Source organism: Fulmarus glacialis, unplaced genomic scaffold (assembly GCF_000690835.1).
Source record: "Fulmarus glacialis isolate BGI_N327 unplaced genomic scaffold, ASM69083v1 scaffold15373, whole genome shotgun sequence".
NCBI classification, from domain to species: Eukaryota; Metazoa; Chordata; class Aves; order Procellariiformes; family Procellariidae; genus Fulmarus; species Fulmarus glacialis.
Window position 1 is genome coordinate 29,885 of NW_009204993.1, and position 16,126 is coordinate 46,010.

At 41.5% G+C, this 16,126-nt stretch overlaps 1 protein-coding gene across 1 annotated transcript in view; it reads left to right on the forward strand.

The window, feature by feature from the left end:
• Positions 1-16,126, forward strand: part of MAPKAPK3 (mitogen-activated protein kinase-activated protein kinase 3) — a 48,660-nt gene that overhangs the window by 29,050 nt on the left and 3,484 nt on the right. The window contains exons 2-8 of the mRNA XM_009575217.1: positions 5,570-5,709; positions 6,537-6,601; positions 8,766-8,845; positions 10,613-10,739; positions 12,251-12,326; positions 12,490-12,614; positions 14,646-14,731. Of these exons, the coding sequence (XP_009573512.1) occupies positions 5,570-5,709; positions 6,537-6,601; positions 8,766-8,845; positions 10,613-10,739; positions 12,251-12,326; positions 12,490-12,614; positions 14,646-14,731 (699 nt within the window). The remainder of the gene's footprint in view (positions 1-5,569; positions 5,710-6,536; positions 6,602-8,765; positions 8,846-10,612; positions 10,740-12,250; positions 12,327-12,489; positions 12,615-14,645; positions 14,732-16,126) is intronic.

Here is a 16,126-nt window from a genome sequence, read left to right on the forward strand (position 1 = left end):
GGTGCAGAGAGTGACTCTGACACCACATGCAAGCAGTCCTCTCGGTCCTCTGCATTCTCACTTATGCTGGCAAGATACCAAAGATCCGTTGTAGCTTTTGCCATTTCAAAAAATAAGCTGAGCAGAGATTGGAAGACTGGAGAGAAGAGGTGGCTAGAAAAGGGTCCCTCAGTGCGGACAGTAAAACCCTGACACTCAGTAGGTTGAGTGAAAGGATTAGATACCACAGGCAGGAGTGCTGCAAAATCACGCTACTTGACTGTGCTCTATTACTAACTTGGAGAAGCCCACCTCTGGGACTGGCTGTCTACCTGAGCACTGATGGAGATGCCTGTTAATGCCAACTGTGGCAGCAGCTTGGACAGCTCTGCAGGAATTGGGATGACAGTTTGTTTCAATGAAGCCTCCAAGCAGATTTAATTTCTAATAGCCTAAGCTGGATTTGAAATAAAAGCAGAAAAGTGAAAGATTTAGTGATGACCCACCTGTGCCTACCCTGGTTTTATCCCTTGTCTATAGACTGATGCTTCAGTACTAAATAATTGGAGGAGAAATGTGTTCTATTTTTTATTTTAAGAAAAAATTCAGTGCTTTCTTTGAGATTTGCATGTGTGGATTTCCCTGCTTGCTGGGCTGCCATTGCAAAAAGACACATGCTTCTTGCTGCAGCTTGACTGACTGGCAGTGCTAATGTGTGAAGAAGAAACCTTGATAATTTCAATTCCTTTAACGTTCTAACACAAAGGATGGCTTTATCCCTTATGAAGAGATCTAGAAACAGATAAAGATTGTTAACACTGAATTTAATAGATGTAGTGCAAATAATCAGGATGTAGTAAAAGACAAAATGTCCAAAGCCATAGTGGTAGCTCTTTTTCTTTTTTCTTTTTTCCCCCGCTTCTTTTTGTAGCATAGGGGAGGGAGGACATGAAAGAAACATTATCCAAGCCTCCTTTTGCCATCAACCCCTCTTGAATAAAGAACGACTGGAAGAGCTGCTCTGCAGCAAATGGTGTTAGTTTCTGTGCATCAGCGTGATTTTAGATTCCAAGGCTTATTTGTAGGATTCAGCATTTTTGTAACAGCTAAATGCAAAGAGGAAAGAAAGCCAAAGAAGTTAGACATTTACCCACTTACGCCTGAGCAGGGACTTTTTTTTCCCAGCTAGAAAAATAAGTAAAGCTATATTTAAGTGCCTGTATATCAGTATTACATGTTGAGGACTCCTAGGACTGAAAGTTTCTGCTCGTCCCATTTCTGGTTTAATAATGGGAAGCCTTCCTGTGAGGAAAATAGCGTAGAGATTATAAAGCTGATTGTCTATTGAAGGAGAGTTCAGATTCTAGAGTTGGTGCAAGTAAATAAAAGATGCTTGCAGTGTCAGATGCTGCTTTAACGTGGCATGTGCAGTAGATAAGAACTGAGCTGTAATAGGTCTAATCCAAGCACCGCAACTGTTTGGAATTAGGAGGAATTGCTGAAGTTTAAAACAAATAAAAAAGCATATGTGGGGGTCTTAATCACCTATGTATGATAGCAGGCGTAATAGTGATCTGTGTAATCTGCTAGTGCATATTAAAGAGAAAGTCACAAAGAAGTCATTGCTTCCTGTCCTCAGCCTGTTTCATACCTGTGCCCATGGATATCTTCTCTCTCTGTTGTTACAATTTCAGAGTCCAGAAAATCACTTGCTGCTCCCTGGAGTCCTTAGAAGGCTATTTCCTGTATAGATCAGACCATTAAGGTATGAGGGTTCCTGCTATCCTTCCTTGCTTACACAACACTGAATCGATGGAAAAGCAATTAGAAGATACTGTGTCACTTTTTAGTTTCTATTGAGAAATTCTGCACAGGGAGAAATTTCACAGAGCTGGCCTTCCAAGCTGCAGTTTAGAATTTGTTTTGTTTTGCAGGCACTTGCTAACCTGAGCTGGGCCATTACCCCAGAATTGAGAGTTCAGGCCTCCCTCCACTGCCAGGCCCTGAATTAGCAGGGCATCCTGGAGTGTCTGCTGGCATCTGCCCTGTTGTTCCTCCAAAACAGGCAGAGCACACCCCGTGGCACAGCTCCCTTCCTTCTCCAGCTTCTTCAGATATCGAGAAGAGTTGTGTGAATTACTAGGGGTTAGGGCTCTAGAGCTCTTGTACTTTCTTGCCTTCCATTACCTCTGTTTTTGGTGATCTCCCTGTGAGTAACTGTTAATACTTGCTTCATTTACTTTTTTTAGGCTGTGGTTTGGTAATGCTGAGCTCCAGCAAAAATACAATTTTCTACTGTGCAGCTCCTGTTCCAGACTGCGTTGCCTGACCCACACATGGGCATCCCCTCCCTGTTATGCAAAGGCTGCTGTGCATTGGACATAGAATCACTGGCCTGGCTTCATGAAAATTGGGAGATGGGGCATGTTTCTTGGATTTGTCTGTTCTGAAGTTAGGTTGGTTCATGATCCTGCCCACAGCCCATCGTGACAAGCTGTGACTCAGCTGAACTGTGTGGGAACTCTACGGGATGACTGGGGGCTCCTTGAGCTGTCACTGTTTGACAATGCTGCTCTTTCCTCAAACCAGCATGAACCAGCAGTGCTGGAAAACTTACCTGAAACTCTGGGTTTATTCACAACTAACTCTGCACTTTTGTAGAATGTCAGGGGAACCTGGTCATAGTCTTATCAAAACTGTTGCAGCAACAGAAGCACAGTCTCTCTTCAGGCTTGGGAAGATGGCAGAATGTCCATTTATGTTTTTTGCACGTTTGTTAAATTTAACCATACAGCTAGAATTTCAGTCTGTGTTTCTAAATCATCACCTAAATTTTGTAGGAATTAGTGCTTTCAACCCTGCCTGGCTTTCATTTTATACATGTCTGCATCTCTAAGATGTCTTAAAAGATATAGTTATGGCTTCCAGTTTTAGACATAAGGAAAAGATTTAATTTATTTTTAAGGCTCAGAAGGAGAAATCCAAAGGTTAACAGTTGGTTGATACATCAGATGTTGCTTGGTATGTGTATCTGCTCTTTATTTTTGCATTTCCTTTTCTCTGCTTCTCCAGGTGTCATCTTGACATGAGTACATTCAAGCTTGGCACTAAGGAGTATATGAAACTTGCTTGTAGGGGTGGAGAAGAGAAACTACAGCATCCTTGTGTGTATCAAAATGCCTTGTAAAAACTCTTTAGAGAGTGAGAATTCAATTCCGTGAAACAATTTTCATAAGCATTTGGTACAAACATGAAAAACAACATCTCTGCACAGTGTGCAAGCACAAGATACACAGATTATAGTGCAGTTAACATTAGTAAAGAGAATGTTTATGTCTAATTAGTAATACAGGATAGGTGAGAAGGTTTTTGAAGCGTCCTGCTCAGAAGTGGCATTAATCCAGTAATATCCAGGCAGTAAACCCTGTAATGCTTTTCTAAATGGCCTGGTTAGTCTGAGGGTGTTTGGGCTTTATTGTTGCACACGTAGTTTAATGAACTTTTAAAGAGACCTCTAGGCAACAGCCCAAACTCAGAAGGGCAGAGGGGAAAATGCTGATAGACAGTCCTACTGAGCTACAACACAGTGGCTGTGAAGGAAAAGCCACTGAATGGGCTGACGGCTGAAAGAAGTAAAGCAACTGCACTTGGACTCGCTAATGGGCTTTTTGTCCAAATTGGAGCCATCTCTTTCTTTAGGAAGTTATTTGTGTTGGAAATTAGGCCATAGCCAGGCTGGAGCAGGAAGGAAGAGGCGGATAGTTAGTGATCTCAAAAGGGTGTGCTCTGGGTGCAGAATGACAGCTGTGGAAGAAGTAGGTTGGCTGTGAGGGCATTGAACTCGGCAAGAAAGCTTCTTCAGCTCCTTGCACCGCTGAAAAGCTGGTGTCATGCTGAAGCCTTTGGAGCAGAGCTGAGGGAGCCTGGAGGGTAATCACGGTGGTGAGGCTCGCTGCCCGTTCAGCTAAGGAGCCAGCAGCCCTCCTGAGGCCTCTCGTCCCCTCCTGCAACCTCTCTGTGCTTCACAAAAATACAGAAATGTGCACTTGGCAGAGGAGTACTTGTCACCCTTTTCCTGTTCCCGGCCTGGAAAAGAAGAGAAGCCTCTTATCTTCCGTCCAGTCGTTCCCGAGCGCTTCCCCAGCATTTCATAAAGTGTTACAGGCCTTTCCTGCCATGTTACTGTGTCTGCTTTGCTGAAAGGGATGTTGAAGCAGCAAAGAAGTGTAAGATTTTTTTGCCAGTGATGCAGATTGTATTGGAGTCAATAAAGAAACCAGAATTTGCGACTTCCTTCCTGTGACCTTTAAATCACGTTTCCTTACATTGAGAGGTGCCTGTGACACCATTTGTGCCTTAGCTTGGCAATTGGATGGAAAAGCAATCTCATTTTCCTGGGCTGATTCATAGGTCCCTAATGACAGGTTACATGTTAATACTTGTTTTCAGCAATTATCATGCAGTTGTGTTTTGACTGGGACCTGATAGCAAACATCAGTGAGAAGAGCTTCAGGCTAAGGCCTAATAGTGCAGCAATGATAGTTTTTGTTTGCCTGTTTAAAAACAGTTCCCCCACAGTTGTTGTAGTCCTTTTCTAAGGCAAATAGATCAGAGGTGATTGCTCTTTGCTTGTTTTTTATTCTGTTTCAATGCATTTGACAGTGCTTTATATAGCATCAGTTTTGTTGCTGCTCCATCATTACAATGATTATTACTACAGGGTATAAAGTATCAAACTCAGATCACAGCCATATTGTGTAGGAACCATATAAATGTGCAGTAAAGAGAGAGTCTCTGTCACAAAGTGTTAGTGGTGTCTAGAGAGACGAGGCAGAGAAGAAAAAGCATGATTCAGCAACGTGTCCCTGTTGCTCAAAAGCTCAGTTGCAGAGTCTGATACAGAGCAGTTCTTGAAATGGGAAGGGACACATTTCTTGTGTACGAGGTTGCAGGATCAGGAAAGATGAGCTCTTACCTTCCTTCTAGAGATTAGTGCCTTTAAAATAAACTGGCCTTGCATGTGACAGAGAAAGAAGTTCAAGCATCTAGATAGTCAAAAGTCCCTTTCTGACCCTGATGGGGTCTGAAATTTGTGTAGTATTTAAGAAGCACATTCAGAGTCAGTGAGAAAGTCCTTATTGTTTTACATCTCGCTGAACTTTAAGGATTTGCATTGCTCCTAAAAGTCTCTTCTCCCAGCAGCTGGGGAGCAGGTGGGAGGGTTATTGTCCTTAGCAGAGGGATTCTTCTCTGTTTGCAAGTACTGCAAACAAGTAGGAAAAAATATGCTGTTTCCCATCCAGAGGTGCATAAGATAGGTTTGTCTCCATCTCACATTCAAAAACTCGCCTCCCTGCCACTTCCAGTGGTCCTTCCAGTTCCAAGGGACCAGTTGTTTCTGTATTCCTCAGTTTAGGAAGTTGGACAGCCCAGAGATGCTGAAAGTCTTGTGATGGATTGGCATCCTTTGGCTGGAGAGAGTGCTAAGAGTAGCCTTTGCCACCATCTTTGAGTTCAAATGCATGTAGGTGCCAATTTAAAGCAGAATGATGCTGGCTCACTGATATTGCTCTCTCCTATTTCTTTACAGCTCCTGTATGACAACCCAAAAGCCCGTCAGGAAGTAGAATATCATTGGCGAGCATCAGGGTGTCCCTACATTGTCCATGTCCTGGATGTTTATGAGAATATACATCATGGAAAGAGATGCCTCCTCATTGTCATGGAATGGTATGGACCAGCAGCAGCCCCCCACCAAGCACTGCTCTTTGAGGGGGTGAAGGGAGTGGGAGGATGTGTTGGCTTAGATGAGTTAGCTGAGCTTTCTCAGCAGCAGGATTTTAGTTTGCACAGCAAACCTTTTGTTGGCTTTATGGAACTGGTAGGGAAATGTATAGCTGCTCCAGCCATCTTGTATGATGGAAGAATGAGGAACCTTAACCAGAAAATAAATTTTTCTTGTACTTCGTGACAATTGTCCTCATTAAAGGGTTGACTAATTAATACAGTCTCGAAAGATATGTCTCTACAAATATGATGCACTTTGATTGTGATTGGCTTCCAACTTCAGGTGTAAATCCTATGATCTGTCATGATACTTTTTGCTACTATTTTGACTCTAACTTTTCCTATTCTCTCCTTGATCTGTAAGACCACAGTTATTGTCGTCTTCACTGGGGACAAATCCTTTTCAGTATCTTTGCTTCCTTTCTTTTTTCTTGATCTCCAACCCTTACATAAAACAAGATTACTGTCAGCCTCCCAGTGCCAGCGTATCTGACTTCCCAACTGTGTGTGTCATGTTCCTTGTGACAGGGTACATTAAACTGAAAGCATCAAAACTCCTTGGTTTTGTTTTCTGTTTATTCCATATCAGAATGGCTTTGTGCATTGATTCAAATGAGTGGGATGTTTAGGAAGCATTGGCATAGGAGGCCTGTAATATCTTCTAATCTGTTCCTGCTATGGTTCTGTGCGATTATATGGATGCACAGTCAGGTGTTAATTTGATCTTTTCTGCTCAAGTAACGTGAGTTTTTTTGTGTTCTTTGTTTCAGCATGGAGGGAGGAGAGCTGTTGAGCAGGATCCAGGAGAGAGGAGATCAAGCTTTCACTGAGAGAGGTGAAAAATCACAAGTTTAATTTTAAAGTTTGTGAAAGATTCCTTCTCCCTTTCTCTGTCCCCTTTCTTAGTTCCCTTACTAGGAATTTTTCTGTGATTTGATTTTTGTTTGTAATTTTTAATTTTTTTTTTTTCTATCCAACTGTGTATTAAACAGTTCTTTTTAAAAGTTCCTGAAAATCAGGAATTACCAGAATTGGCCAAGTTCAGGCACAATGTGGAAAGTTTAGAGGAAAATTCTTCATACAAATCTGCTCAGCTTCTTCATTTCTGAACCACCGCAGCCTCTGTTACTCTAGTCCGTGGTCTCCTGCCAGACCACCTCTAACATGATCAACACAGCTCCTACTGTGATTTCTCTTCTGGCTGTCCCTCAAGCAGCATCACTGTGCACAGCTATACTGTTAGGTGATGAATACAACGAGCAAATCACATTTGATGAAACATCTCTTATTCAAGGGTTTTAAAGTACTACTTTGAAAGGAAGTGTTATTAGCCACACTGTAAACAAGCCTGCTCATCTATAATAGGGACTATGTGCAAGTTTAAAGACCTGCTATGAGTCAGTGACAGAACTTGCAATAGAATAGTCTTGCCATTTTTATTGTCTTTGCTATTTATTATTTGCAGAGTACCACAGGTGTGCTTGATTCTGGTTCTCCTTGCCCATTCACAACAGACCGGAGCCTCTTTCTGCTCAGGAGTAAAAATGTTAGTGTTTATAACTAGCATCAAGACAAAAGGATTAGAAGAAGGAAAATTTACACCTGAGCTTGTAAATGACTGTGACTGTTTTGCAAGTCTGGTATAGAGGCCAGGCTTTTTTTGATTCTGTGTTTCCTAGCCTGGGATGAATCCTTTAAGTGGTATGAGGCTCATTTTCAGGAACTTTATGTGTTCCTCTCTAAAATACAAGATTCCAGGTTCTGTGATCATTAGTGGCTCCACTCTGCTAAAACCATGATTTTTCTACACTAAATGCTATTGCATAACATTCTAAATACTTACTCAGAAATCATCTGGGAGTGTTAAACAAAAAAGCCACCTTCATTCTTTCCTGAGATAAATTAGCCCTGTTCCACTGGATTCCCCAGGTACACTGTCTGTTTTTGTATCAGCCACAGCTTCCCATTAGGAGCCAGAGTTTCTGGCCTAGGCCGGGAAGGAGAGGTTGTGCAAGGTTTTCCCTGAAGATGAGTGTTTCTGCCTTCTGATTGTCTTTGCCTGAGATTGTGTAATTTCAATCTCAAGCCATGAGAAAAAGGATTCCAGGTTACAGTACAAGAATTTCTACCTTCTCTCTCACTACTGCAGCTGAGGTTTCTACCTATGCAGAAAACAGAGGATCGGGTTGAAGTTGCTAATTCTGTTTCCCTGTCAATGGAGATGTAATATAATGCTCACTTGGTGCAATGGGAATGTCACTCCTCCCTGCTCTGTTACCTCTCCTGGTGTAACTGAACTCTTCCAGACTTCAAGAGTACTGCTGTTGCAAGGCAGCTCACCAACCACTAGAATTTCACAGGGGGTTATGTTAAATTTTAGAAACATAGTATTTCAAAGGTGGCAGTTTGGGCTTTGCAGAATAGAACTGTTGATTTTGTTTCTCCTGAGGAAAAACTTCTAAAGACGGTGAGGAATGAAGATGTGACCTATCCTAAAATTACTATATTGTTTTGTTGCTCTATTTTTAGAAAACCTGTTAGATCCTCCTGTTGCCCCTAGAAGGTAACTAGGAGCTGGAAGTTAAACTTCTGTCTCGGACAACCAAGGACACGTCCTGGACAATCAGGGATATTTCCTGGTTGGGGCCCCTTTCTCCACAGACTTGCATGTTGCTTGCATACCTGCTCTGCTCTTGCTGCTTTTCTGCTGAGCAAATTAAAGCACAAATTTACAAGCTCATAAAAAGCAGGAGTCTCAACCGTTCAGTTGCGGTGCCTGCTCAGGAGGAGGGCTGAGCAGCCAAGGAATTGGGGGGTATGGTTGCCTGCAAAACCAAAACACAGCTGTTAGGGCTAATTTTAGGTTTTCTGGTCTTGACGCTAGCCCTGTATTCCAGCAAGCTGTAAGTCATAAGCTGTAAGTCATAAGCATTCCCAAGCATGTCCCTGAGTTACAGTGGGAATGTTAATGTGACCTTTCTCTAAAATTGTATTTATAGAGGCCTCTGAGATAATGAGAGACATCGGAACAGCCATCCAGTATCTGCATTCAATGAACATTGCCCATAGAGACGTCAAGGTGAGGCCTGAAGGTGTGTGGGCAGGGAGAAAAGAGCATAAGGCAGAAAAATAAATGGGCGGTGGTGGTTTAAATAGAACTAGGAGTACAATCAGATGGTCAAAGTGTTCCTATTCCTCTGCCAGTGTGAGAAGGGATCTGTTCACAACTAGTTTGCAACTAGTCAAAAGTCAGAATATTCATGTGTGCTAATGCGTTCCAGTTGTGTATGGAATGCGGAAGAATCTGGTGATAGTCAGATGGTTAATTAAAAAGGTACTACCAACTTGCAATCCAGTTAATTAACAAGAAAATAACACTGCCTGAAGTGAACTTATACTAGATGATGTACCTCTATGTACAGTCTTTGCCAGTTACTAGTTGTTTTCACAATCATACTTGCCTAAAAAAAAACCCAAAAAACCCCCAAAATAAACAAACAAAAAAACCCCAACAAACACCAAAACCCCCTTCAGAAACAGGAGAAACTGCATATATGGGAGGAATAATACCAATTCCATGCATCCAACCCACTTTAATAGTATGTGTAAATATTTGGGAAAATGGGAAGATCTCCGTTACTACCATGTGGAACAGTGTGTTTTATTAGCTAAAGTTTGTACCCAGATCTTGTTGTAGAGATTTGACAGGGTTTGTAGTATTGTATTTTGTTTTCATTCTGTAAAGTGCACAGCATAAGCACAGACAAGATAGCTGCACCAAGGCATTTCTAGCGCAGCGATATGGCAGCGTGGTGGAATGTGCTGGAGAGCAGGACACATAATGAGGGACTGAGGCATCTGATTGATTCCACAGTTTTGAGTTTGTGAATTTTCTACAGATGATTCTGTGTTTAGCTGGAGGGAGAACTGCCATTGCTTGGTGTCACTGAGGGGTATGTTTGAGGGTTCTTTAGGTAGGAACTGGAGAATGACTTAACAGTTCAGAGACTAAAAGTCTGTTCACTTTTGTGGAGCTATGTGCCATTGCCTATCACCAGCACAGAAACTGAAGTGCTTAGCCACAAACACCCTCTACACACACTCAGTGAACTAGCATAGAAATGGTTCAATATGCTTAGTAGATCCTAAATCCTGTTTTCTTTCAAGCCCTTCCTTCTTCTGTATGTCCCTAAACACTGGTATGAGGGAGGGCATAGCTTCCTCATGACTGAGAAACTGGAAAATAAGTTCAAACAATTGCAGATTCTGGAGATTTGCTGTTGCCCCTGTTATTGTGCACAAGAGCTTGTACTTCTCTCTGTGCCACTTCTGGTTTTGGAGAGCCTTTGTGGAGCATGGAGCAAAAGTGGAATTAACTCAGATTTCAGGAGACAGAGGAGGGGAGGAGCAGGAAGGGGACTGTGTCTGTATCGGTTAATTCTGATGGAGTTATGTCAGTTGCTCATGGAGAGTTTGGCTGAAGACTTCTCTTGTCTTCCACCTCAGCTACTTGAGTGCAGTAAAGAGTGCTGTCAGATCAACTGGTGTTGATCAGACAGAACAATGCTAGTAAGTGCAGTGAACTAGAGAGAGGTTCAAGAAGCCAGACTTGATGTCCGTTGGACCCGATGAGAGTCTTGTGATTTGCTTACCTAAATACCGTGTTGAGAAGGATGTTCATCCCTAGTCTGAGCAAAAATGCTACATGTTGGGAGGGAACTTTCTGCATGGTGTGGTGGGGATGTGAAAGAAGTAAGAAGACCCAGATGCTGGTGGTGATCCAGGCAAGATCATTAGAGACATCTCTTCATTGTCCAGTTTATCCTTTCTCTTGGTGGCCTTTCAGCCTGAAAATTTGCTTTACACGTCTAAAGAGAAGGATACCGTACTCAAACTCACAGACTTCGGCTTTGCCAAAGAAACCACTGTACAAAATGCACTGCAGACCCCCTGTTACACTCCTTATTATGTGGGTAAGTTATCCAAGATGCATTTCTTTTGTGTTTCAGTCTGTCATCCCTCCCCTTATAGTGGGCCTGTGGACTGTAGGAGTGGATGGGAAATCTTCTGTTGTGGATGTAATGCAAAGAGGTAGCCTGCAGAATTTAAACTGGCATCCAACCCAAACCTAGTCTGGTTCCAGTACAGTTCAGTGCTCCTGCTTTCTTCCTGGGTTGCAGAGGAAACAGCCTTGACAGGGAATGCAAATGTGCATTAGGGAGAGAGAACATGTTGCTTCTGATTACACTTGAAGTAATCCTGATGTTTCCTCTGAATGATGCAATAAAAGCCATAATCTGAACTCAGCTTCATGATTATTTGGGTGTTTCCTTGCAAAACTTCCCTTAGCTTAACTAATGAAATAAAAGGGAACAGGAAGAGTATTGCCTCAGCTGTAAAGCTTCTTAAAGCTGGCAAATGGAGGAATTAGTAATAAAATACCAATGTGACTTAATCACAGCTGAATTTTTGCCTGCATTTTGTCCAAAGACAGAGCACTGTGTAATGAATGCCACAGTAGACTCCCCTTCATGCACTGATTTTAGAGTACGTCCCTTTTGGTCTTTGAGTTAATAGTCATTCACCATATGGTGTGACTGAGGCAGTCTGCGCTTGGAATTTCTTTGGAGGAAAAAGGGCTTAATTTTTTGGAAAAACTAGTTCTTTTCTATGATGTAAGTTTTTATAGGTTTTTGTATTGAAAGATACTGTTATTCATTGTTAGCAGAGAATTACGATAGCAATATTTTTTTCTGATGCTTTCTTCTATATTTTTGTAAGCAGGGATTAGTGTTAAAATGTTAAGGAATTTACATGTACATGTTTTTATGCCTTTATATTTGTATATAAACAGGCTGACATTTCCCTTCTTAACACCTTTTTATAAACCAGCATGATTGCTTATATGTTTAGAGAATCATTTTCCTTACAAAATCAAGCTCCCTGCCAGTTCACCTGTCCCAGGGAAAAACAAAAATTCCCCTCTAAATGTATCTCTCTATAATTTTGTTACTTAGTGAAAAAAGTTAATGCTCTGGAGGCCAAAGGAAAATACATTCTCTGTAGTTGCTGGAGCTAAACACACTCTACCCAGGTACTGATCAAAATTTTACCACAGCTCAAGTAGGTCCTTTCTGTTCTAATTTCTGGAACAGATGCTCCTTGTCTCTTTCAGTGCAGTGTCTCCCTCTACACATTTAGCTATAGCTCCTTCTGCTTTTCTGTAATCTTAGTACTCTCTTGAGCAGAGAGACACTAAGGTGAAGAGTAGGGCATTTTGCCAGCTCCATTCCTCTTTTTTAAAGCTACATTAGATGTGTTTAGGAACTTGTCAATAGAAAATACTACCCAATTCCTGCAGCGAGTTGCATTTTTTTTTAATGCCTCTGATATTTGTTGTTGAAATGAGCTGCTACTTATAAGGTGATGGAGATGAAAGGAAATACCTGGTATTCTGTTAATTTCTGGTTTTAATCTTCTTCAGCCCCAGAAGTCCTTGGTCCTGAGAAGTATGACAAATCATGTGACATGTGGTCTTTGGGTGTCATCACATATATTCTGTAAGTATTTGGAAAGAGGCTTGATGAACGGAAAAAGGATATATCTTATTAAATCTACACTTAGAAGTAATTACTCACTGGGATCATGGAACCTGCGAAAGAATATAAGCTTGAGATGAAAGGGCTTTTCTAGTTGTAAGAGTTCTTTTGTCCACTCTTACAGCCTCTGTGGGTTCCCTCCATTCTACTCAAACACCGGTCAAGCCATTTCTCCAGGGATGAAGAGAAGAATTCGCATGGGGCAATATGGGTTTCCCAATCCAGAGTGGGCTGAAGTATCAGAGGAAGGTAACAATGCTCACTGTTACTGATGAATATGTGCATGGTGTACAGTGGTAGAATGCTTACAAGAGGCTATTTCCAAAAACCTGTCTTAGGGTTTTTTTCCCTTTTTTTGTAGAATTTAAATTAATTTTTTGTAAGGTGATATAGAGAACGACTGGGAACTCAGACACTAGCCAGCAACCTAAGTACTACAGAAAGTAAATGATTACTGAAAACTTTCTTTCAAATTCCAGCTAGGGCTAATGAATGCTGAGATTAAATCCTCTGAAAACAAAAGTCTTTAATCCTGAGAAAGGAGACTGCCAGGACAGCTGCAATGGAAGCTGAGTTGGAAGAAAGGCAAACTGTCTTAGAACTCATTCAGTCTTTGCCCTCCCTGGTGATAGAGCCAGCAAGGATGGCAGGTTTTCATGCTAGCTTTTTGTGATGTGGGAACTTACCAGCCACCGCTTAAATCAAGGTCAACAATTTATTTTTGTATAAGTCATTGACCAAAAGCTGCTGCTGTTCAGCTGTGACCTGGATGGGCTCAAACGAGTGTCCTGAAAGTGGATGTTTTTGATTCCCTCTTATTCTGATAGTCTCATAAGCTGGAAGTCTCACCTGCCCATCATATTAAAGAGAAAGGTCAGCAACCTCTGGGTGCATCTTTTTTTCGAACAAGCCCTTTATATTGCTGTTGCTAGCATCCTATTATTGTCTGCTGTTTAGCAATAACAAATTATCATTGGATAATACTGTGGCACTTTAACCCCTCATTGGATCTCATGGTTGCAGCACGGTGTGCAGCATGGACTACTGAACATTAATAAGGAAGATGTTTTACCTGTGGGTTGCTGGCTTAGTATTTTGTCTGCCTTGGGTCTTGTTCATATTACAACAGTTATTAAAATGCTAGGGGAGCTTGGTGAGAGAACATTTGCTTGGAAAATCTGTAGGGTTTCTGCATGCTTCCCCGAATGAAAATAGGTGCCCTCTATCTTTGAACCTATTAAGATCAGCTAGTTTATGTGCATTCTTTTAGGCTGATCAGGCACCTTCAGCAGACTGCTGCTTTTTGCCCTCCTGTATGCTGTTCTTGTCATGGTTTTCATTATCTAATCATTCCTTCATTGCATCATCTATGGAGGCTTCCTCTAAATTCCCCACCAGCTTCCTGTAATAATCTTAATGGGCTCTGTTTGTGGTTCCCTCCTTTTGTTTCCTTGCACATTTTAGACTCCAGGTAATCTCTTCTGTAAACCTTTGCAGCCTCTCTCGACAAACTGAACTCTCAACTTGTTCTTCTGGCAGCTTCTTACAAGCATTTAGTCATCTTGCATTCAATGTTTCTAAAAGAGAACTCTTATTCAGAAGTTTTTCTAGGTTCCCCCAAGAAAGTTATGTTTAAGTCTTTCTAAATAACATCCCTTGAATGTAGTGTTTCGTGAATGAAACTCTTGTCCAGACTCCCATCATCTCATACCTCAGTTACTTAGTACTCTTCCTTTGGCAGATACCATGTTCACAGAAAGCTGCTACAAAGCCTGTTTGTGCAATCCATTTTTTTGACTTTGTTGTCCTTTTAGTGGCCTCTCAGTTGTCAAAGAGAAGTTTATTGTCTTTTTTTTTTGTCCCCACAGCCTGTGCTAGTTTTTGTCTTCTATGATTTCTCAGAACAGCTTATGCATTCGTTCAGCCCATAATGCCAGGCTTCTCAGACAGGCAGCTTGGCAGCTTTCTGTTCCTATGTTTCTCTTTTTCTCAAGTTCTTGCTCTCAAAACAGTTGGTGTGGTGATGTAGATAGGATAGATGGAATCCTCAATCCTTTGTCTTTCCTTCTTACCTCTTGTTTTGGATGTTTTCATGTTATGCCTCTTCAAACATAATAACCTACCGCACTGTAAATGACTTCTAAACATGGTAACAGCAATAGGTAGGTGTTTCGAGTTCTGCAAAATTATCTTCCTTCATTCAGCAGGTCTTTGTGTTCTCAAGGTTATTTGGGAATGTAGTAGTAGACTACAACATGCCATGTTGGTGCTGTTTTTCAGCCAAACAACTGATTCGCCATTTACTGAAGACTGACCCAACAGAGAGGATGACAGTTTCTCAATTTATGAATCACCCTTGGATTAACGTGAGTTTCATATCTCTTTTTACAAGGGAGCAAGATGAATTCTTGCATGCAAAACTTACATGTAGCTCTACATAGCACAGCAAGAGAAGGATGATGATTACTGTTAATAACTTAATTAACCTACTGTGCCCTCCACAGAGGGTCATCTGCTGTGGAACCACAATTCTTCTTGGTGTTACCAGAGGACACATGAAGAGAGACATCCACAATAGTGTCCTTGGAAGCAAAAGCTGAATGTATCAATATCCTCTGTGAGCTGGCAGTAACTGTTGACTCTGCAGCATATGCATGTGTTACTCTCTTTAAAAATATAAAAGTAAACTGGATGTACTTACTTCATCCGTGCAGGATTTAAAGAGAGCTATTATTAGTGGTCTCAGGCACCATTGTGCATGGCTGTGTTGGTGTGAACACAGTCCTATGCTCAGTGGGAATTCTCAACCTTGGCAGAGTTTGGAAATGCATGGGGGAGGAGCAAGGGTCTCGGCTTAGTGCCCTGTAAGAGATTGCCAGATAGGGTGGTACACAGAGCTATTAATGGTCCCAGTTCAGGTTTCATTCTATGACTTAGTTGAATTTACTTTTCCTTAAAAAATACTTTTCGGGGAAAAAGAAAAAAAGACTCTAATAGTACAATATTAATTATTTCAAACAAGAGACAAGAATCCCAGGAGTTATCAGGCTCAGTTTCAGGATATCACCTCTGCTCTGCAGGTGTCATGTCACTTAAAATAATAGATTATACTTCTCACATTTGTGCCTAAAAGGACACCAGTCGTCTTGTTGCCGCCCAAAAAATCATCAGCCAGGAACAGAATCACTTGTACTGTAGAATGCCCTATTCTCTCACAGTGCTTTCTCTGTCTATGCCGATCCTCAGAGGAAGGGGGAGAAGCAGAGGCATGACTAATAGTCAGCATTTCTATAATGCCTGTTTGAAGATCTGAAAGCTCTTAGAATCATATAGAAATGTAGCTGTATAACATCCTGATGAAGTAGATAGATGTCTTCATTTAGAAAGCTGAGAAATTAAGGTTACAAAGACTCTGTAGAACTGGCACAGAATCTAGACAATGTTTCTAAGTCTCTTTTAACCAAATGAAAATGTAATCACTGTTCAGAATAAATACCTCCAGCTTAAAGTGTTCGAAGACCCAAGAAGGAGGTGTTCCAGAAGTCAGCAGGCGATGAATTTCGCAGAATGAGTGCCTAATAGCTAAGGAAGCTACCACCTACAGCGACACATGTTACTTGAAATATGCATATAACCAATTAATAAGGAGGAGATTAGAGACAAGGGCTATAGACTCTGCTGCACCAAAGAGCTGTGCTAGAATACCATTCCTGGAATAATGCTCTAGGAGCTGCAGATTGGCATTTTTTTCTGCTGCACCT